This window comes from Mesocricetus auratus, unplaced genomic scaffold (genome assembly GCF_017639785.1).
Source record: "Mesocricetus auratus isolate SY011 unplaced genomic scaffold, BCM_Maur_2.0 Super-Scaffold_6730, whole genome shotgun sequence".
NCBI classification, from domain to species: domain Eukaryota; kingdom Metazoa; phylum Chordata; class Mammalia; order Rodentia; family Cricetidae; genus Mesocricetus; species Mesocricetus auratus.
Window position 1 is genome coordinate 15,421,426 of NW_024429184.1, and position 24,265 is coordinate 15,445,690.

Genomic DNA, 24,265 nt, shown 5'->3' on the forward strand with positions numbered 1-24,265 from the left:
ACTAGTTAATGATACTAGAACAGTAAGTTTAAAAAAAGAACAAGTAAGTGGCAGTTGGGCATGGTGTCACAGGCCTGTAATCCCAGCGCTGAAAAAGTAGAAGAAGGAGGATTGTTGCAAGGCCAGCTTAATCTACAAAGCAGGTTCCTGGCCAGTCTGGGCTAGATAGCAAGACCATACTGTAAAAAACAATGGGGAAGCCGAATGTTCTGGCACATGCCTTTAATCTCAGCACTTGGGAGGCAGGCAGCTGTATCTCTGTGTGTTGGAGGCCAGCCATTGTACATTGTGAGTTCCAGGACTATTAGGGCAATGCAGAGAGACTGTCTCAAAAAAACATAAACAACAAAAACAATAACCCATGCTGGAACTAGCAAGGTAGCTCAGAGTGTAAGGGTGCTTGCCATGTAAGCCTGGCAACTTGAGTTCCATCCTAGAATTCTCACAATGATAGGAGGAGAGAACCAACTCCATAGACTTGTCCTCTGATTATCACATGTATGCTGTAACATGTACAACTACACACATCATGCACACACAACAACTTTCTTTTTAGTTAAAAAAAAGTTCATTATTTGATATTGTTTGTAATCACAGAATGATCCTTCTCAACTTTTGCTCTCCTACAGCCTTATCCTCCGTTTATGCCTCGGAGACTCACAGGACGTAGTAGATACCGATCCCAGCAGCCAATGCCACCCCCGCCTTATCATCCCAGCTTACTGCCATATGTGTTGTAAGTTCCTTCAACTGAATTCTCTTGAGTTTGCTTTATGAGTGCCTTCTCTACAGCCTGTGACCTAGTAGTATGTGTTAAAAGATGTTAGGTGGTTGTGGGGCTCGAGAGCCAATTAAGGAAGAAGTGGGGGAGGGAAACAATCTGAAACAAATTGTGTAGCAAATTACAAGGTGGAAAAATTTAAAGTGTTTGCCACTTATACAGTTAGAATCACTTTTTGTGTGTGTGTCTTGTATACCATGTGTGCATGCAGTGCCTGTAGAGAGCAGAAGAGGGCATTGGGTCAGTGGAACTGGAGTTACAGGTGTGAGCAACGATATGGGTAGTGAGAATTGAACCCGAGTTCTCTACAAGAACAGCAAGTGCTCTTAACTGTTGAGCCATCTTTTTAGCCTTTAGAGTCAATTCAAAACATAAAACCCTTTCTTTACATTTATCATGCATGGCGTAGGGGAGCATATGCATACAATGGCTTGTATGTGAAGGTCAGAGGACACCTTGGAAGGGTCTGTTCTCTCTACCACTTGAATTCTAGGGATCAAACTCTCAGGTGATCAGGCTTACTGGGAAGACCTTTGCTGAGCCATCTCTTAGGCCCTAGAATCACTTTTGATGGGGTTTTCTTGGAAAAGACAAGTCATTTCTGTATTTAGAACTAGGCTGTTAGGATTAAGTTTACCTGTATTGCACATTGTGGGTTAAACATGGTAGGTTTTTGTTTTCATTTTTGATTTTCTTTCTGACATCACGAAGTATAGAGATAGGCCATGTTCAGGTTGGTTTGTATCTATGGGAATGGATTCTTCTGTCCTTAATTGTAGGGTATGCTCATGAGCCTCAGGCTCCAGCCATCATGTCAGTAAACTAGGTAGTCGGAGTGTGGGGGCACGCTGTAATCCCAGGAGTCAGAAAACCAAGGCAGAAAAGCTATTCTTAAGTTCAAGGCCAGCCTGTTACACAGAAAAAGTACCAAGCTAGGCAGGGTTACATAGCAAGACCCCATCTCAAAGAAATGAAAGTTAAAAAGAAAACAGATTCCTCTGCCTACCTGCTTCTCTTGACAGCATTGCCAAGAATGGAACATATTACCATTGTTGCTACTTTATCGCCTGGGACTTAGTCCCCTGTCTATAATTACTTCTAAGACAAATGCCTTAAATCAGATGAATCTTTAAACTGCAAATTATTTTTCCAATCATTTTAGCTCCTCCTCCTCCCCCTTACCACATACCTCCCTCTCCTGTCTGTTTGTCTTAAAATAAGGTAATATAACCTCCCAACTTAAAATCAGCATCAATTTTGTACTCAAAGACATAAAAAGCTTAATGGAGTTTTGTGTTCAATCCATAGATTAATATGGAGGAGGAATACTGATAACTAGTTTTTCTAGTCTGTTTATATATTAGTGTTTATCCTAGCAGTTTTTATTTTATAGGCCTTACATGTTTTATTAAGTCTTTCCCTACATTTAAAATTTTTCATTACATTGCATTTTTGTGTCAGTGTGTGCACATATGCCTTGGCCCTTGTGAAAGTCAAGGCAACTTTGTGGGAGTCAGGTTTTCTCCTTCCAGTGTGTGGGTTCTGGGGATCAGGTTCAGATTATCAGGCTTGAGAGAGCTCCTTTACATCTCTGGCCTTCACATTTATCCTTGTTATGCTATTGTAAATGTCATGTTCTGTTCCTAGTAAAGTCACTGCCTTTAAAGTGTTGCCACTGAGTAAACACTGACCGTTCTTCATCCATGTAATTTGCCTTTGTTCTTCTGCCGTTTATTTGTGTTAACATTTCCTTGGTGGTTTTCTTTATAGATCAATGCTTCCAGTACCACCTGCAGTGGGCCCAACTTTCAGCTTTGAATTGGATGTGGAAGATGGAGAAGTAGAAAATTATGAGGTTAGTAGATGAGTGTGGATTAGTTTAGGGAGTGCTGTATATAATTGTCCTATACTTTCACGTGAACATTTCTTAGTTAACTTTGTATTTTAAGATACAAATAAGTCATAAAATTGTTACACATCCCTAGAATATGCTGTCATTTTCCACATACCTATTACAGTAAGTAGACTTCTTCTGTTCAAGTTAAATTCCAAAGAGAGAATGCAAATGATGAGAAAATGGTGGGTTTTGATTAGGTGTTCAGAAAAGATTTGTGGAAGCAAAGACGTTTGAGCTCAATCTTAGGGATTTTATTTTATGTTTGCATAAGGTTGAGGAAGGAAAGTGTTATACTACATTGTGGTATGTAGATTACGATGTGTAGCTAAAGTGAGAGGAAGAAAGTGGACCTGGTGGGGTGACACATGCCTGTGATGCCAGCACTGCAGCGGAGGAAGCACAAGTATAGCAAGTCTGAGGCTAGCCCAGGTTACATAGTAACACCTTGTCTTAAAAAAGAAAGGAGGAAATGGAGATTTGAGATATGATAATGGGATTGGTGCTTTGTAGTCTGAGTCACGAGGGTCTTGAGTTCAAGATCAGCCTGAGTTGTAAAAATATACAACCTAATTGTAAGTTAAAGTAGATAAGTAATGAGCCATTAGAAATTCAAGAAGAATGAAATACTAGTGTAAAATCAGTAAACATAGTTGTAACATCCTGTGATACATCATGTTTTAAATATTATTTTATGTTAAACTCTTGTAAAAACCCAATTCATTGGTCTTTTTTATCTTTTTCTTTATATACTACTGGGTACAATTTGGTGTGGGGAATGTTACTCGTTAAAAGAAAATTTCTTTGAATAATGATGAAATTAGTATCATTTTGCCAGCCTTAATGAATTAATGACATCACAGGTTCCTGAGTACCTGGTGATTTAACTATTGGACCTGACAGGCCTGATGAATAGAGAAGAGTCAGATCTTTCTGTGTACAGAAAATACAGTGGGCAGGAAATGTGCTGAACCAAATAGGTCAGAAGTGGAAAGTCATTAGAGTCACATTGGGAATGTCTGTATTTTTGTTTGCTTTTTTATTTTGAGACAGGTTCCCCATGCTGACCTTTAACTTCTGATTATTCCTGCCTCTGTCTTTTAAGTGCTGCTATTAATGGTGCCACCATACCTCGTTTGATGGTGTGCTGGGGCTGGAACCCAGGGTCTTGTGCATGCTAAGCAAGCACTTCACCAACTGAGCTACATTGACAGCCACACATTGGGAATTTCTACAGGTCTTTGACTTTGTTTTGTCAACAAATATAAGGATTAAAAAGAGACTTGAGGGACTGGAGAGATGTCACACCATTACTTCGTGCTTTGCCAAAGGACTAGAGTTAAGATCCTGGCACCCATGTCAGGGGGCCCATAAACAACCTGTAACTCTAGCTCCAAGGGGTTCAACATCTTACTCCCAATCTCCATTGGCAAACATACAAAGATACATACGTGGAGTAAATATATTTTTAAAAGACTTGACATATCAAACCATGGTAGTATTGGATCCCAATTTGAATAAAATACTTGTTTAAAAAAATAATCAATAGTATTTGAACATTAATTGGATATTTGATGTTAAATTTCTTGACACAATTTTATGGGTATGGATTTTTGCCTGCATGTATGTTTGTGCACCATGTATGTGCCTGATGTCCTTGGAGGCCAGAGGAGGGTGTCAGATAGTTGTGAGTCCCATGTGGATGCTGGGAATTGAACCAAGATCCTCTGGAGGAAGAGGCAGTGCTCTTAACTGCTTAGCCATTGTCTTAGGGTTTCAATGAAGAGACACCATAACCATGGCAATTCTGATAAAGGAAAACGTCTAACAGGGGAGACTTACAGTGTTAGAGGTTTAGTCCATTACCATCATCATGGGACATGACAGTGTGCAGGCAGACGTGGTGCTGGAGAAAGCTGAGAGTTGTACAACTCGATCAGCAGGCAAGAAGTGAACTGAATCCACACTGGATGCAGCTTGAGCATAGAAGACCTCAAACCCCCCCCCCACAGTGATACACTTCCCCCAAAAGGGCCACCCCTCCCAGTAGTGCCATTCCCTGTGAGCTTTCGGGGGTCGCCACTTACATTCAAATTGCCACAGCCATCTTTCAGTCCTGTTGTGTTCTTTTGAAAAGTCTTGTCTTTAATAAATTATGTAGTAGATGTGATCCACCTCCCTTTGGCTCATATAAGTCAATCATTTAAACTAATGTCTAAACTATTGTGTACGTGTCTGTCCATCCGTCCATCTGGGCATGCACTTTTGCCATGAGGTGAGGTAATGTGTGAGAGTTGGTTTCTGGAGATTAATTGAGCTAAGGTTGTCAGGCTTAGTGGTTAGTGCCTTTACCTGTTGTACCAAAGCCATTTTGGTTAGAGCAGCTGTCTCTGTTGCATATTCATCTCTGTACTGTATTAGAAATGGGTCTGTCTTTGATAAAAGCACCCAGTAATTCTTAAGCAATTGTTTATCATTCCTATGGTGGCTGTGCCCTTCCTCTCCTGAATAGAACCATATAAAACAGATAAAGGAGAGATTGACTTCCAGACTGGACATGACTGTTCTTGTAAACATAGACTTACTGAAAGCAAATGTGAGAAACCTTAAAAAGTCAGGGTGTAGATCAGAGAAATATGAGAGGAGTCAAGTTAAGGTTGTTATCCCAGGAACCCCACTCAGTTCTAGTGTAAGTATGTGGGGTTTTCTTTGTAAAATAAAAGGTGTAAGTGTGGGCATATTGGTACCTGAGAGGCCAAAGCAGGAGAATTGCCATGAGCTTACAGCTAACCTGAGCTACATACTGAGTTCTAGGACAGCCTAGGTTACAAAGAGATCTTGTTTCAAAATTAATTAATTAATTAAAATAAAAATAGAAGTTACTTCAGAGGATGGCTGAAGAGAAAGCTCAGTGAGTAAAATCTCTTGCCACTAAGCCTTGATGTTCTGAGTTCAATCCCTGGGACCCACCTGATGCAAAGAGAATCAGTCTCCTCCCAACACACACACACACACACACACACACACACACACACACACACACACACACACACACACAGTCCTCTGACCACTACATGTGCTCCATGGTTCTGTGTGTGCATACACGTACACATACATGAGTAATTACCACGATATTACTTAAGTAGAAAATGTAAAGAAAGATGAATATCTGTTTCCTTTCCCTTCCTTCAGGCCCTGCTCAACCTGGCAGAACGGCTTGGAGAGGCAAAGCCTCGGGGCCTGACTAAAGCAGATATTGAACAGCTTCCTTCCTACAGGTTCAACCCTAACAACCACCAGTCAGAGCAGACTTTGTAAGTGTGTTTCTGTGATGCTCTTGTTCATGGTTTTCTCTTACTTTTATGAAGTACAAGTGAGTGTCAGGAAATGTGATAAAGGTAAGTTGCCATTCTGGGTCTGTGCTGACCAGTAAGGTAGTTAATAGTCATATGGACAATTTATATTTCTTAGTCTCAATAGCAAGTGACTGTCATTAGGAGGTTTAACTATGGCATGAGCTGAAATTCATAAAGTTCACCTGCTCAGTGTTTTCAGCATGTCTATGAGGCCGTGTAGTATCACCACTTAGACCATTTCACTGCTGCACAGATTGGTCGTCTCTCACTTGCAAGTAGCTATTCCCCATATCTTCTCAACCCTCTTTCTTCATGCCTTATCTCCTGTGTCTCTAAACAGCACATATCTGGACCTTTAATCCAGTTCCTCATGTTGTGGTGACCCCCCAACCATAAAATTATTGTGTTGCTACTTCATAACTATAATTTTGCTACTGTTATGAATTGTAATGTAAATATTTAACATTGCAGGATATCTGATATGTGACCTCAGTGAAAGTGTTCTTTGACTCCTCTCCCCCAAGGGATCGCAACCCACAGGTTGAGAAACAGTGCTATAATACTGTAATCTTCAGTCTACCCAGAAAGTCCAATTAGCATAACTTTTCCAGGTCCATGTAGAGCAGCTTGTATCAAGTGTTCATTTTTATGGCTAAAAAATACTCCATGGTTTAGATATACCATGCTTATTCTTTCTATAGTTGATGTACATTTAGGTTGTTTCCATTGTTTGACTCTTAAGAATAATGCTACTTGGAACATTTGTATAACATTTTTCTGTGTGTTTTTGTTTTCATTTCTCTTGGGAAGAAGTGAATTGCCTGGAAGTGAGTTGCTAAGTTATGTTCATAGCCCTCTGTTTAACCTTTTGATAGTTGTCACAATTTTTCCATTTTGCATCCTGAGAAAATGCACAGAGATTTCAGTTTCTACATTTTTAGAACATTCTTGTCTCTGGGTTGTCCTGCTGTGTTTAAAATGTTAGCCTACTGAGGTTTGACTTTACTTTTACTGGAGGGTGCTAACATTAATCATCTTTTCTTGTGTTCATTGGCCTGTGTGTGTGTGTGTGTGTGTGTGTGTGTGTGTGTGTGTGTGTGTGTGTAAGTAATTTTTTGAGAAATACCTTTTCCCAGTCACTGTCCATTTTCATTTTGTATTGTCTTTTTTTGTTGTTACTAAACTGAAGAAGTTTCTTGTATATTAAAGATAAAAATTCCTTGTCAGATAAAAGATGTTCAAGTAATGTCCCCCATTCTGTGGACTTAGGAGATGGATTGGTCTTAAAAGTGCTTGTTGAACAAGTGTGAGGACTTGAGTTCAAGTCCCAGCACTCATGTTCAATGGCCAAGTGTGGCAGTGGACACTTATAATCCCAGTGGTGGTAAGGCAGGGGTAGGCAGATCCCTGGGGCTTGCCAGCCCAGCCTGTTTGGAACGTAAAAGACTGTCTTCGGTTATGTAGTACAAATTGGCCATCTCTGATAACATGCATATAGGTAACATAATGTAGATTGATCCGCCTGTATTTAGGGATGTATATGTATGTGCATATATGCATGCAATAACAATTAGTGAAAAAAGACCATGGACTTGAAAGAGCAAGGAGGGCTATATGGGAGTTTGGAAAAGGAAAAAGGAAGGGAAAAAGATCATAATGACAATCTTACAAAAACAAACAAGGTTTGGCTAGGAGATAACTCAGTGGATAAAGTGCTTGCACAAGGACTTGAGTTCAAGCCCCAGAACCCACTTTTAGTTGGGATCAGGGGGCCAGTGCTGTGCACTTGTGTAATCCCAGCACTAGGGAAGGAGAGACAAAATCAGCAAGTAAGAGGCTCTGTCATAAACATAAGTTAGGTCAGGGCTAGTGAGATGGCTCGGGAGGTAAGTGTGCTACAGGCAGTAGCCTGAGCTCCATTGCAGGATCCACATGAACGTGCTATAGAACTGAAGGAAGTGGAGAGCAGTCGAGGAAGAACCTGATGTGGAGCGCACGCCTTTAATCCCAGCACTCGGGAGGCAGAGGCAGGCGGATCTCTGTGAGTTCGAGGCCAGCCTGGTCTGCAGAGTGAGTTCCAGGACAGCTAGAGCTACACAGAGAAACCGTCTTAAAAAAAAAAAAAAACAACCAAATAAAAACCACATTTCTTAAATTTTTGGTGAGGTTTTTTTTTGTGGTATTGAGGATCAAATAGGACCTTAAAACATGCAGTCAAGCATTTTACTATTGAAGTGTGTATCCCCACCTTATTTTGATTAATCTGTTTTAGTTCCTTTTTGTTGTTTGCTTTCTGTTGATGATGGCATTTTCCTCGTGCCAAAAAAATTTTTATCTACTTTTAGATCACAAAAATTGACTTTTTTCACTTAATCTAGAACTTTGATTCATTGTTTTAGGTAAATTATTTTGCATGTGTATGTGTTTGTTGTGTATATACAGGTACATGTGTATTTGTGTACACGTATAGGCCAGAAGTTGATATCAGGTGTCTTTTCAACCATCTCCACCTAATTCTTTTAAGGCAGAGTCTCTCACTGACTCGCTCAACCTTGTTAATTGACTAGCCAGCTTAACCCAGAGATCCCAGCTTTTTTATGTGAGTCCTTTGGATCTGAACTCTGGTCTTCGTACTTATGCAACAAACTTTACCCACCAAGCCACCTCCCCAGCCCTAGTTAATTTTTTATATGGTGTAAGATTTATGGATCTACCTTTATGCTCTTTCATGTGAATATCCTACTATTCCAGTAGCCAGCCTGTCTGCCTTCTTCCCTTCTTCCTTCCCTCCCTTCTTCCCTCCTTTGTCCCCTCCCTCCCTCTTTCTTCTTTTTTTTTTTTTTTTCTAGACAGTGTTTCTCTGTAGCTTTGGATCCTGTCCTGGAACTTGATCTGTAGACCAGGCTGGCCTTGAACTCATAGAGATCCGCCTGCCTCTGTCTCAGGTACTGAAATTAGAGTTGTGTACCACCACACTCAACCTTGGTATTGTAGTTTTAGTTTTCAGACTAACTTGATGTTATGTCATTTATGATGGATGTGTTATATTTTAGAAGGTAGACTATGTAGTACCTGCATGTGAGTGGTGCACAAGCCTGTGCATTCACAGGACATTGGGTGTTTTCCAGTTTATTTTCTCTCACTAAGCTCCTTTGCTGTTGCTTCTAGACAGGCCAACCAGGAACTCTCAGACTTCCCCATCTCTGCCTCTGCATGTCAGAGTTACAAGCACACACAGCCATGCCCAACTCTTTAAATGGATGCTGGGTCTTCAGACTTAGATCCCATACTTACAAGTGCTATTAACCACTGAATCATCTCTCTAGCTCCTTAACTAGAAATGTTTTGATAATCTTTTAGCAAAGCAAAGAACTCCCAGTAAATCCCTTAGCATCATCATTTTCAGGAATACTGGTAATTTAAACAAAGTTAAGTAATGTTTTGATAATTGAGCGTGTCTTTGTAATCATAATCATCATAGCAAATAGAAAACCAAAACTGACCTTTTTGCTCTTTTCCAGGTGTGTAGTGTGCATGTGTGACTTTGAGTCAAGGCAGCTTCTTAGAGTCTTACCCTGTAACCACGAGTTCCATGCCAAGTGTGTCGATAAATGGCTTAAGGTAAAATGATGACACGTGTAAAGAGAATAACTGTTTTGTATTCTTATTGACCATAGGTTCATCTGAGTAAGGCCATGATTTTGGTGGGAGGCAGGGTATGGGAAATAAATGGAAGCATACCTTTTAGAGGAAGCACTCTGGAAAGTCCAGTGAAGAGTAGACTGGAGGTAGAGGCTCTGTGTGTGCTTAGCTTGGGTGATTTCTGGGGTCTACTTCCAGCATTGTTTAAAAAAAGAAAACTGCGGCCATCAACATGGTGACAGCGGGGAGCAGACTGTTTGTCCCTATTATCTGTGTTCTTGAATTATATCCTGGTGTAGTTCAAGACCTGGGCTCCTTAGTTAGGATTGAGATTTTTTTTTAATCAGAGTTTGCATGGAACCTCACTGGGGCTTTCTTTACCACAGATCAAGAATAAGCTTTTTACTTAATTCTGACTAGTCTTTCTCTTTGAGCTTGGAAAAGCTCAAAAGTTAAGAATAACATAGCAGTGTTTGGGCTGGAGAGATGGCTCAGCACTTGAGAGCACTGGCTGTTCTTCCAAAGGTCCTGAGTTCAATTCCCAGCAATACATGGTGGCTCACAACCTTCTGTAAATGAGATCTGGTGCCCTGTTCTGGCCTCTAGCCTGCAGGCATACATGCAGGCAGAACACTGTATACATTTAAAAAAATAAAAGAAAAGAATAGTAGTGCTCTGTGAGAGTGACTACTGAGGCTTCTTGTCCTTTTCAAGTTTTTTTTTTTTTTTTTTTTTTTGGTTTTTTACGAGACAGGGTTTCTCTGTATTGTTTCGGAGGCTATCGGTCCAGCCCGGCCTCGAACTCACAGAGATCCGCCTGCTTCTGCCTCCCGAGTGCTGGGATTAAAGGCGTGCACCACCACCGCCCGGCCTTTTCAAGTATTTCTTTGGATAGTCTTAATTATGTGAATAAAATATAAATAAAATAGAGAGATTCTGCCTCAAAAAAACAAAACAAACAAACAAAAAATATTCATGAAGGCTGGAGCCAGGCTTTTGGGATACACTTGCATTCCTAGCACTCAAGATGTGGGAAAGGGAGAGTGAGATCAAAGTCCTGTTTCAGAAAAAAGAATTAGATTAGTGTGTATGACAACCTTGCATTTGTTCTGCTGGGATGGTGGGGTAGGGAGGCACAGAAAGCAAGGTTTTGATTTTAAGTTAGTTACTGAGTTTTTCCAAGCTAGTGAGCAAATCATGTTTATGAGTTTAACACAGTATGTCTTGGAGATTTGTGTAGGTTGTCTTGCTTTGTTTTGTTTTGTTTTAAAACAGGCTTTCCTGTACCTGAGGCTGGCTTGAAAATCTTGATCCTCCTCCTTCCACCTACAAGCATTGGAATAACAGGCTTGTACTGCCACCCTGGCTTAGGAGGCGGTTTTTTTGGGGGGGGGGTTGCTTGTTTGTTTGTTTTGGTTTTTCAAGACAGAGTTTCTCTGTGTAGCTTTGTAGACCAGGCTGGCCTCGAACTCATAGAGATCCATATGCCTCTGCCTCCCAAGTGCTGATATTAAAGGTGTGCACCACCACTGTCCAGCGGAGATGTTTGTTTTTAGAGGAACAGAATTTGAAGACTATATGGAAGTAACCATAGACCTGGCACTTCACTGTATGAGGCACGACTACAGTGAGCTTTCTCTTGTTTTTCAGGGAAATCGTACTTGCCCAATTTGCCGAGCTGATGCTTCAGAAGTGCATCGGGATTCAGAGTGACCAGCCGAAGAGCACAGATTTAGTTTGGGTGTTCCTCATCACGTGTATATATGGACTATCCATTGAACTTAACCTGTGTGGCTTCCAGCCCTCCCTTTACCAAAAGGGTCAATGGACCTTTCTTTGCACTGTGTGACTTAATCAACTATAAAAGCTTACAATTAGTCTTCACAATTATGGGATTGTTATACTAACTGTGTGATTGGAACTCCAAAGATCTTTTCTTTAGCTTAATTTCGTGTGCACTAACATTCCCTGGTTTTTGTGTGATCATTCCGAGTGTTGCTGCAAGATTACAGTGGACGTGATCTTTTAGCATGTGCTTTTATAAAAAATGGTAGCTCCAGATGATATAGCAATCTACCTTATATAGAGCCTTCAGAAACTGTGAGTGGAAATGAGTGCCGTGTATGACTGTTGGTGATAAGTGAATCTGTGTGAGAGAGTGTGTGCAACTACATGTGTGGGGGCATGGTAGCTACTGTGTGTATGAGATCCTATATACCAGCATGTACCAAGAATGTGTGTGTAGTTTTAATTATGCTGCAATGTATAATCTGGTGTGTTATTTAAACAGCACTAGTACTGTACACTGGTTTTCCCCTTGTGTTTGCTGTTGCACACTGATTGCTAAGGGTGCATCAATTCTAAGCATTGAATACTCCATCCCTTTCCCTCCCAATGAATGGAATGAGAAAAGCCTTCTTCTTTTGCTTCAGGCAGCTGTCCCTTCTCTTCCTTTGTGACCCTAAGTGGGGCACTTAAGAAAAAAGTGTCAGATTCTCACTCCATGACCTGATTTTTTTTTTCAATTCTGTTGTAAAAGAAACTTTGAAGTCTCTAACTTGCTATTTCCAAAAAGAAGGTGCAATATCATACATCGTCATTAGCAATATTAGCATTTCAATCAGTGATCTGAGTGTTGATACTTGTTTTTCCTTTACATTTCCAGTAATGTCTTACAGAAAGGACCTGCGCTTTTATTAATGTGTAGATTTGTAGTCTGTTCCTGAAGATGTTCAAGTAATATATTTTCAAGAATGCCACTGGTCCCATAAGTCTTGCCTCCTTGACTTCCACCAGAACAAAATCTGTTACCTAACTCAGCCTGATTTCTGGTGTGTGTTCTTTGCTCAGGCCTCTGTGGGCAACTAAATTGTTTTAAGAGAACGATTTCTGTTGGTGTTAAGTGAGTTCCCACACTCCGGTCCTGGAGTTCTCATTGAAACCTTTGTTTCAATGGATCAAGTACTGTGACAGCTTATTCCTTAGGCCTGGTTTGCTTTGATGTCTAAAAGTAGAACAGGTACCCAGAATAGTTACAGTGTAAATGAAGATTGGATTTTTGTATAAAAAGAAATAATGCTGTCAAACAGGAATTGACCTTTATTTAATCTGGCATGATACATAGCTGTGTAAAACAAAACAGATTCATTGACCCTAAATCAGATTGTTGGAAGTCATTTATCAGTAACATTGGATTCCTTTCTCCTTCTCTCAGTGTGCTCAGCCTTGCCTGCCTCTTCGTGAGTTATTGGCATCTGTTTGCAGCCTCACATGCTGCAGCCTTTCCGTCACTATGTGACATCTCGCTGCCAACCTCACTCAACTCGCAATTGGCACTGGGCCTATTTTTTTACTCTGATAGGGAGAGTGTTCAACTACTTGTTACTGCCATGATTCTTGCCCTCCCTTCAAGACTCTAAGCTCATCACAGCCTAGAGTTCAGGAAAGTCAATTCACACAGAAGCACAATTTTTTCTTCTTCCAGACACTGTTGCCTCTATCTAGTCAAATAGGATTTGACCTACTTTCTGTTTGCCCCTAGATTGTGTTTATGTCAGAAATACACTGAAACAGTGGTTACTTTTAAATCATTAGGATACCCCCTCCTGTTGCTAATGAATAAAAAGGCGTGTTAAAAACCAAAATTATTGACATAGCAGTCAGCTCCAAATCACATACAGTTTAATCTTTTTTTAATTTGAAGAAATCATGTTTAAAATGGCAAGTCCATATTATATATACACTTTTATATAGCTGCAAAAACTTTATACCTGTACAGCTCTAGCGTAACACTGTTCCACTCAGTATTTGTTTCATTGATGCACACAAGGGAAGCACTTTCCTAATTTATACAGAGACACTGAATACCCAGGCACATTGTGCTGATGACTGGAAAGTAGCCTTTCTTTATTCTATGGATGTTTGCCATAAAGTCCCCTTTCCAGTAGATTTTTTAAAAATAGAGGTAGTTGGCGATTTAGAAGGCATCAGGTCTGTCCTGGTGAGACTCTGGTTTGCATTTCTGACTGCGGTCTCCTTGGGGGTGTTTTGTCTTAGCACAGCACTCTTAGAGATGGTTCAGACTTTTGTTCTCTGAGTGGTTAGTGTATTTTAGGAGCGCGCTTGGTGTGATGTCCAAGTAGCCATGGTGGGCATCTTTGTGGCCAGCAAATGAGAAAGTGCAGTTGACTCTGCCTAGCTGTCACTTTGGGGAGATGTACCAGGTGACAAATGCATATTGGTAGCCTTCATCCTCTCTGCTAGAACAATATTGGCCTTTACTGTCTTAACTCAGCTGTGGGTTTTTGTTTGTTTGTTTGTGCTTTTTGTTTTTGTAGTCTTTAGTTTTGGGTGTTTGTTTTTTGTTTTTGTAGGTTTTAGTTGTGGGGTTTGGGCTTTTTATTTGTATTTTGGTTTGTGTGGGGTTTGGTTTGTTTGTTTTTTGTTTTGTTTTCTGTGTTTTGCATGAATCACCATATTTTGTATTTTTTTAACTCCAACCTCCACAAAACACCTCAAGGCCTCCAAGTATCAAGATAATCATACTAAGATTTTTCTGTCCTGAATTTTTTTTAGCAGAATCTGAAATTGTGAAAGCATATTAGATTTATATACTCCCTGAACTATAATTTGCTAAAATTCTCAAATTTGGGGTCTCTTGTGATAATTGCAAGTGTGATCTGCCTGCCAGCTTCTGAGAATAATTTTCCCAGTATCTCTCTAGGCCTTCTTCAGAAGTCTGTCCTTCATAGCGCATCTGGTTACCTCATGTTGCTGTTTGTTAAGAGTATGAAAGTTCACAGGGGTGTTTGTTGGAATCATTTGCTGAGTCATTTCCTCAAATCATATTCCATTGTATCAGTTAACATACAGTTTTAAATGTATGTATTATAAATATCTGTAACCAAATCATTTGAAGGCTTGATAAATTTTTAACAAAGTTTGTACATTTTTTATGAAAGTTACTAGTAATGCTTTACTAAGTAGTGCAATGAATTTTTATTTTTAATCCCTGTGCCCAATTTTGGAGTTGAGAGGGTTGTTGGTAATAAATGTATGATGTACACTTAAATTATCTTGTTGTGTTTCATGTTAGGTGTGTTTTGAGGAGCTGTGTTTACAAAGGGGTGGAGGGGTGATGGGATGCATGTAGCAGGGTAATAGAGCTGGGTGGAGGTGCTAACCACTAAGCTTAATCTTTCACAGTGTATTCTTTGACAGTGGTATAAACAACTAAGAGTCACAATGAGCAGTGTAGCATAGGTACCTACTTGTTTCTTTAAGAGGCCAAGCAAACAGCAGAAAATGTAACCACACATGGGTTCATGCATTTCAAACAAGCTACAGGTGTAGGAAACTAAGTATCTCTTCTATCTGTACCACTGTGCGCCCACCACCCATGAACCATAAGATGCAGGAAATAGACTGTGTAACTGGGAAAGCAAGTGTTCATTAGGGACAGTTTACATCCAAGTTGCTGTCAATATAACAAGGGGAAAGGACCCTGTGTTTACTGTCATGCATGATTGTAGAATAGGTCTCCTTTGACTCAAGATGTAAGAAATCTGCTGACCTAGTTACTTGAGCAGGTAACTGAGTCTGGTATCCTACTAGCAAAAGCATTGAGAAATCCTGAGTTGCAAGTCGTTACTTGGAAAAGAGCTGTTGTAAAAAGCCATCGGATCCTCAGCAAATATTTCTTTCAATAGGAAATGGAAGTGTTGCTGCTGATGCAGTAAGGGCTTCGTCTTTGCTGATTCTTTCTCTTCTTTTGACAATTATCTACCGTATTCTCCTAAGTAGACTTTAGTGGTATCACATCTCAAATGTGCCAGCAAATATCACTGGCTACAATGTTTAACAGCAGAAGCTCCTATTTACACTACAGAATACGATTCTGATAAATGTGGTCAGGTCACAAGTGTCTTCTGGCAATACTGTCTGATAGAAGTGTGGTATTGAGACAGCTTAGTGGCCACATCTAAAAGCAGAATTGGTCAGGTAGTCCTGGCTTCAGTCCCCAAATGGAAGAAAAGAAATGTTATTCAATCCAGCACATATCCTTTCAGTACATAAGAATGAGATACTTAGTATTTTCTCATCCTATATATTATAGCACATCTGAGTTGGCCACATTCTAAATGTTCAGTAACCACATAACGGAAGTGGCTGTCATAATGGATGGCTCAGGGTTAGACCACTGTGCCATATTATCTGGTTTCTAAGGAACTGCAAGCTAAAGCTGGGTAGTGCCTATAATTCTGACACATGATACATGAAGGTTACTGTCAGCCTGGGCTGTGCTTGGGACCCTCTTTAAATGGACCTCACTCTCTTGTCCTTAACATCTTTTGTGTGTATGTATGCAGAGGACAACTTTGGATGTTACTCAGGGTGTTCTTTGAGACAGGTCTCTCACTGGCCTGAAATGTAGCAAGTAGGCTAGGCTGGCTGGCCAGGGGGCCCCAGAGGTCCTTTGTCTCCATCTCCTTAGCACTGGGGTACAAGTATGTGCCACCATGCCCTGTTCTGTTTTTATTTTGTTTTAATGTAGGTTCTGGGAATCACACTTTGGGTCCTTGTGCTTGCAAGGTAGGTCCATAACTGGCTGTCTCCCCTGACTCAACTTGTTTTTAACAGAATAAATTATATAAAGTAAAATGGTATAAAGTCAAATGATATGGTGCTTGGACAGTCGTCCATAGCTCCGTTCCTACTGGTCTACCTAGACTCACCAGTGTACACAGAAGACATTAACGAGCTGCCTTCTGGCCTTTCTCAGAAGTAAACATTGGCAATGTAGAAGCCTCCCTTTTCCCATTGCCCTACGTAGAGCTGTGTCTTGGTTATTTTTGTAGATGGGAGGTTGTGAATCCTGGATTTGATTCCGGGAGTACATAAACTGGGCATGGGCACAGGGTAACCCTGATGCTAGGGAGGAGGTGGCAGGAGGATCAGAAGTTTAAGATCATTCTTAGCTACAGAACAGATTTTGAGACCAGTCTGTGTACATGAGACTTTCCTTGTCTTGGAAGAAAGATAAATTATATTATGAAACCTAATATTAGAGTATGCCTTCTAGTAAGTGTTCCAAAGTATAGAGAGCTTTTCTGTAGTAAGTGGAACTAGGACTCACACATTGGACTTGCCTCTGCTGATGTTGGATGGTAATATCAGATTGCTGCTACATCAGAAGAAACTGTTCTGCCCAAATTAAGCTAGCCTAACAAAGGAGAAATGTGCTATTATCTCTCACAATTCAGTGTTAGAAAGCCCTAGTGTGGTCACTGGCAGGAAGGTAAATGGATTGGTTATGTTAATTTCAGTATCCCAGGAGGGAATGGGTTTTCAGGTCCAAACTGCCAAATTTTACTTGGGGAAGACAAGCCAGCAAGGAAAAAAATACCACTTGAGCCTAGACCTTCTGAGGCAGCCTGGGCAATATAGCCAGGTGCCCCACCTCAAAAGAATAAAAGCATCGAGGTAGTTCAGCAGGTATAAAGCACTTGTTACATAGCCCTGTGACCTGAGATTGATACCCAAATCCACCTAAAAGCATAAGGAGAGAATCAACCCCACAAAGTTGTCCTCTGACCATATACATACCTGCGTATACACATATGATATACATGCAAAATACAATTAAGAGAATTAAAAATAAGTGGTTGTGGTAGCACATGCCTATAATTTCAGCACTAATTTCAATAGGATTACAAATCCTACGTAGGAGGACCCTGTGTCAAAACAAATCAGTAGGCACTGGTCCAGGTATGAGTGTACAAGTCATTAATAGTTGCATTCAGGCCAGCCTGCTTACAGAGTAAATCTAGGCCAGCCAGGGTTTTCAAAGTGAGGTCCTGTTTCAACAAATAAAAATAAGAATAGGTACCACTCACCCACAGGCACTGTTAGAAATGGCCAAGGTAAAAGCAGTCCCAAAGGCTGCAGAGACAGCTCAATGGCTGCGAACACTGACTGCTCTTGGAGAGGATATAGGTTTGTCTCATTACCATCTGTAACTTGAGTTCCAGAAGATCTGGCATCATGGCCTGGCCCCCATGGACACCAAGCACACACGTGGTACACAGACATGCATATATGGAAAGTACTTGTACACATAAGTAAAAATCTTTAAACTTTCCCCTTTCATTCCAATGTATTTGTACTTCAATTTAAAAGATGAGAACACTCTGCAGCCAAGGAAATAGGCTAGCTGTAGATCTTATCTCTTCCCTCTTCTCCAAGTCCAGTCTCATCCCTAGCTCTGTAATAGACTGTAACGGGGCCCCAGGCCTTAGCACAACTCACCCCATGGTAAAAGTACCATCAAGGACATAGAACTCAGCACATGGACAGTCCCACCTGCCAGAATGAGAACAAGACCTAGTCAGTCGAAGTTCATAGAGCTAGGGCAGTCTCTAAATGTGCTAACTTTGCCTTTTGACTTCTGTAGCTCTGCTTCTGCCTAACTATTCTTGTTAGCTGAAGTGTGTCAACCCAGAATGGATTTTTATGCTTAAAAACTGACCCCGAGAAAGGCTTGGGGCTACACTGGGATCTCAACCCCCCCCCCCACCGTGTAGTTGCCAGCCAGCTAATAAAGATTTTTTATTGGCTCAAACCCATGTCTGAGCAGTCTTCTCTGGTAGCTATCCCACAATATTTCTGGAGGCCCCAACTAGATCCTCAGAGACCAGAACTTGAGGCACTAGGAGTCTCAGATCTCAGAACAGGGAAGAGTGTGGTGGTCAAGGTGCTCCTGGGGGGTACACAACCTGAGATGTTCCAGGTTCCAGGATTCACTTTGAACAATTGCTGCCTAACTCTTCAAAAGAGAACAAGTTAAAAAGATGCCTCATCTGTCACCTTTAGTGTAAGTCTGCTTAAGGCACCTTCTGTTTGGACACACAGGAGAGGTCAGACACAGCTGCTGAATTCTCTGTCTAAGGCATAAATGTGTGGTAGCCACCCCTGGTTTTCTTTACTGTGTGTGTGGCTTTCTCTGTGTTTCTGCCAGTTCTGTTTTCCTGTATTGATCAGTGGCTTTCTCTGGTGTGAGACCCCACCCCCTGATTTAAGACCTGTGTCCCATCCTGTTGTCCCAGATACTAGAAAAAAAGTTTTAAAAAATTACAGGTTTAAGTAGGGCCCAGTTGTTGAAGGTAGCTCAAAAGCATGTTTGACAACAGAGGACTGGTTGGGACAAGACCTTTTGCAAGTCACCATCACCTCTGACAAAGGACAAATAAGACTTACAGATACCTGTCAGGTTTGATGTTTTACTCTGTCAGAAGAAAATGTCCTAACTGAAAGTCCTGCCTCCAACCAGAAGAGATACAGTTGGACTATCCCTCAGATTGACAACAATGTTCCTGGGGATACAGGCAGAAGCCAACCCCCCACCACCCTCGGGACTAACCCAACATGTGTTCCTATAATTGTTCAACTAACCAGTTGAACTACCCCCATCTAGATTAAACAATACCCAATGACCCTGGAAAAAAGTCCATATTGCCTGGCTTGGAAAGTGCTTTGCCATTCACCCTGGAATATAGCTTTCCTGCCTGTGAAGAAACCTGGGGCCTCTGGTTCTCATGAGTATGATTGTTCCAGAAAAAAACAGGTGTACACTGTCATGGGTCAGAAAGATGCATTCTTCAGCTTCCTTTTGGCAGAAGTGAGTCAACACATCTGGACAGACCCAGAGGGCAGTTACAGTGGGCAACTTACATGGGCCAGACTGCCCCAAGGATTTAAAAATTCTCCTAATGTTTAATGAGACAATAAATGCTGACTTCCTGCCCTACTATCAGAGGTTTTCTGGGAAAATAGAATATAAAAGGGCCACTGAAGAATGGCTATAAGAGTCAAAGACCTTGGGCTACAGAATGTCAGTTAAGTCCAGCTTTGTTCATCAGAGGCTATGTGTGTTGGCTACCAGATGAGGGGAGGCAATAGGAGCTTGTCTATGTATAGGATTGCCACAGTACTTCAGATCCTAACTCCAGAGACTAAGACACTGTTTCAAGTGTTCCTAGGTACACCTAGGTATTGCTGCCTCTGAATACCAGTTTGTGGAAATAGCAAGGCCTCTCTAAACTAATACAAAGAGGGGCACTGAACTCCTAATCTGAACTGAGACTAAGCAAAAAGCATTTGAGACTTTAAAAACAGCTCTGACTTTGGCTCCAGCCCTAGTCCAGATGTCGCAAAACCTCAAAAGGTGTTTAAACCCAAACTTTGGGGCTATGGAAGTACCCTGTGACATGCCTGTTCAAATGATTGGACCCTGTAGCCAAAGGATTGGCCGCCTGTCTAAGAAAGATGGCAGCTACTGCTGCTCTAATAAAAACAAAGAATTTATCTCTGGGTCAAGATTACTCACAGCACCCAATGCCATTGAGCTCCCCCCTTCCCCCGCCCCATGCTGGCTGTCTAATGCCTGTGTGACCCAGTACCAGATCCTACTTCTAGACCACCCTTGAGTCCCATTTGAGAAACCCACCACTGTCAGTCCTGCTACCCTTTTGCATGATGATGACCTGTGGCTGCTCATCCATAACTGTCACAAAAGATGGAACCAGGTATGTGGGATCTGCAGCAGTTGCTTGAACTGAAATGATTTGGGCCCAAGCCAGGTACTTCAGTCCAGAGAGTAGAAATGATTGATCTGACCTAGGCTCTCAGATGGGAAAAAGAAAAATCCACCACCACATACACTGAGCTGCAAAGGAAAAGAGCTGAGTAACACATACAGGCAGACCTATCAGAATTACACCTGACTTCTCAATGAAAACAATGAAAGCCAGAAGGTCCTGATCAGGTGTTATACTAAGAGACCATGGATACCAGCCCAGACTACTATATCAAGCAAAGCTTTCAATCACCAAAAATGGAGAAAAGATATTCCATGACAAAACCAGATTTTAAAAGTACCTATCCACAAATCCAGCCCTACAGAAAGTGCTGGGAAAACTCAAACACAAGGAAGTTAGCTACATCCACAAAAACACAGGCCATAGATAATCCCACACCAGCAAATCCCTAAGGAGAGAAACACAGACACAATACCGCCACCACCACCAAAAACAAAAATAATAGGAACTAGCAATCACTGGTCATTATTATCCCTTAATACCAATGGACTCAATTCACCTATAAAAGGACACTGGCTGACAGATTGGATACAAAAACAGAATCTATCCTGCTGCTGCATACAAGAAACACACCTCAACTACAAAGACATTACCTCAGTGTAAGGGTTGGGAAAAGATTTTGCAATCAAATGGACCTAAGAAACAAGCTGGTGTAGCTATCCTACCATCTAGCAGTAAACTTCAAACTAAAAGCAGTCAAAAGGATGGAGGTTATTTCATATTTGTCATAGGAAAAATCCATAAAGATGAAGTCTCAATCCTAAATATCTATGCCCTAAATACAAGGGCACCCTCATCTGTAACACAAGTATTACTAAAACTTAAATCACACACCAAGCCCCACACACTAACAGTGGGAGACTTCTGTATCCCACTCTCACCACTGTACGGGTCTGCCAGACAGAAATTTAACAGAGACATAAAGGAACTAACAGATGTTATGACTCAAATGGGCCTAACAGACATCTATAGAACAATTCCACCAAAATACAAAATATATTTTCTCAGCACTCCATGAAACCTTCTCTAACATTGACCACACACTTGGTAACAAAACAAACATCAACAGATTAAAAAAAATTTTGAAATAACTACCTGTATCTTCTCGAATCACCATGGCTTAAAGTTAGAATTCAGCAACAACACTAATTGCAGAAAGCCTACAAACTCATGGAAATTGAACACTGCTCAACTGAATCAAGGAATAAATAAATGCTATCTAGAATTCAATGAAAATAACAGCACAACATACCCAAATTTATGAGACACAATGAAAGCAGTGATAAGAAGCAAATTCATAGCACTAAATGCCTACATGAAGAAGCTAGAGAAATCTCACACTAATGAATTAATAGAACAACTGAAAGCTGTGGAAAAAAAGAATCCAAGTCACCCAGAAGTAGTAGATGGCTAGAAATAATCAAATTGAGAGTTGAAATCAATAAAATAGAAACAATACAACAAAAGAGACAAAATAAGGAAGAATGAGACAAAAGAGTTGGTTCTTTGAGAAAATCAACAAGACAGACAAATCTTTATACAAACTAACCAAAAGACAGAGAGAATATCCACATTAACAAAATCAGAAATGAAAAGGGGAGCATAACAGTCACTGAGGAAATCCAGAGAATCATCAGGCCATTCTTTGAAAACCTGTACTCCACAAAATTGGAAATTTTAAAAGAAATGAACAGTTTTCTGGATAAGTACTACATACTAAAATTAAATCAAGACCAGATAAACAAATTAAATAGACCTATAAGCCCCAAGGAAATAGAAACAATCATCAAAAGCTCCCAACCAAAAAAAAAAATCCCAGGGCAAGATGGTTCAGTGAAGAATTCTACCAGGACTTCAAATGCTAATATTCCTCAAATTGTTCTACACAATAGGAACAGAAGGAATATTGTCAAACTCTTTTTACAAGGCTACAGTTACCCTGATACCCAAACCACACCAAGACACAACTAAGATAGAGAATTATAGACCACTTTCCCTCATGAACATAGATGCAAAAATAATAAAATATTGGCAAACTGAATCCAAGAACACATCAGAAAAATCATCCACTATGACCAAGTAGGATACAGGGATACAAGGAACATACCTAAACATAATAAAGGCTGGGCTGGAGAGATGGTTCAGCCATTAAAGACTAGGCTCACAATCAAAAATAAAGGCAATATACAATAACCCAACAGCCAACATCAAACTTAATGGAGAGAAACTCAGAGATCCCATTGAAATCAGGAACAAGACAAGGTTGTCCACTCGCTCCATATCTATTCAGTATAGTACTCAAAGTTCTAGCTGGAGCAATAAAACAACAAGAGGAGATAAAGGGGATACAAATTTGGAAAAGATGTCAAACTTTCACTATTTGCTGATGATATGATAGTATACATAAGTGACCCCAAAAATTCTATCAGGAAACTCTTAAACTGATAAACACTTTCAGCAATGTATCAGGATACAAGACTAATGCAAAAAAAAATTCATGAGCCTTCCTATATACAGATAATAAATGGGCTGAGAAAGAAATTAGAGAATTACAATAGCCACAAATATAAAATATCTTAGGGTAACTCTAACCAAACAAGTGAAAGACCTGTATGACAAGAACTTTAATTCTTTGATGAAAGAAATTAAAGAAGATATCAGAAAGTGGAAAGATCTCTCATGCTCTTGGATACGTAGGAGTAACATAGTAAAAATGGCAATCTTACCAAAAGCAATCTACAGATTCACTGCAATCCCCATCAAAATCCCAGCACAATTCTTCACAGACCTCAAAAGGGCAATATTCAACTTCACATGGAAAAAAATCCAGGATAGCCAAAACAATCCTGTACAATAAATGAACTTCTGGAGGCATCACAATACCTGACTTCAAGCTCTACTATAGAGCTATAGTAATGAAAACAGCTTGGTATTGGCATAAAAAAACAGACAGGTGGACCAATTGAATCACACTGAAGACCCTGATATCAGTCCACACATCTATGAACACCTGATTTTTGACAAAGACGCTAAAATTATAAAATGGATAAAAGAAAGCATCTTCAAGAAATGGTGTTGGCATAACTGGATGACAACATGTAGAAGATTGCAGATAGATCCATATCTATCACCATGCACAAAACTCAAGTCCAAATGGATCAAAAACCTCAACATAAAACTAACTGCATGGCACACGCCTTTAATCCCAGCACTTGGGAGGCAGAGGCAGGCGGATCTCTGTGAGTTCGAGACCATCCTGGACTACCAAGCCAGTTCCAGGACAGCCTCCGAAGCCACAGAGAAACCCTGTCTCAAAAAACCAAAAAAACAAAAAACTAACTGCACTGAACCTCATAGAAGAGAAAGTGGGAAATAGCCTTGAACACATTGGCACAGGAGACTACTTCCTAAATATAACACCAGTACCACAGACATTGAGAGCAATGATTAATAAATGGGACCTCCTGAAACTGAGAAGCTTCTGTAAAGCAAAGGACATGGTCAACAAGACAAAATGGCCACCTACTGAATGAGAAAAGATCTTTACCAACCCCACATCTAGCAGAAGACTGATCTTCAAAATACACAAAGAACTCAAGAAGCTAGACATCAAAAGACCAAATAATCCAATAAAAAATGGGGTACAGATCTAAACAGAGAACTCTCAACAGAGGAATCTCAAATGGCCAAAAGGCACTTAAAGAAAGCTCAACATCCTGAGTCATCAGAAAAATGAAAATCAAAACAACTCTGAGATGTCATTGTGACATGAAAAATAAAAGACCCAGAGATTGATATTGGGGTTCCAACCTCAAGCTGAAGATCAGAAAAGCAAAGCAGCTAGTCATTAGCTCTTACTCTACCTCACAATGAAAGGCAATCCTAGCTCCACCAAACCTCAGACTGTAACCTCTCCTCAGCATGGCTGGAGAATCCT

At 40.5% G+C, this 24,265-nt stretch overlaps 1 protein-coding gene across 12 annotated transcripts in view; it reads left to right on the forward strand.

Moving 5' to 3' along the window:
• Rnf38 (ring finger protein 38) overlaps window positions 1-14,744 on the forward strand; it is a 107,285-nt gene extending 92,541 nt beyond the window's left edge. For all 12 annotated transcript variants that reach the window (XM_013119679.3, XM_013119675.3, XM_021232292.2 and 9 more), the window contains 5 exons: window positions 630-736; window positions 2,552-2,636; window positions 5,868-5,989; window positions 9,553-9,652; window positions 11,324-14,744. In XM_013119679.3, the coding sequence (XP_012975133.2) occupies window positions 630-736; window positions 2,552-2,636; window positions 5,868-5,989; window positions 9,553-9,652; window positions 11,324-11,386 (477 nt within the window). In that variant the 3' untranslated portion in view covers window positions 11,387-14,744. The remainder of the gene's footprint in view (window positions 1-629; window positions 737-2,551; window positions 2,637-5,867; window positions 5,990-9,552; window positions 9,653-11,323) is intronic.
• The last annotated feature ends 9,521 nt before the right edge of the window (window positions 14,745-24,265 follow it).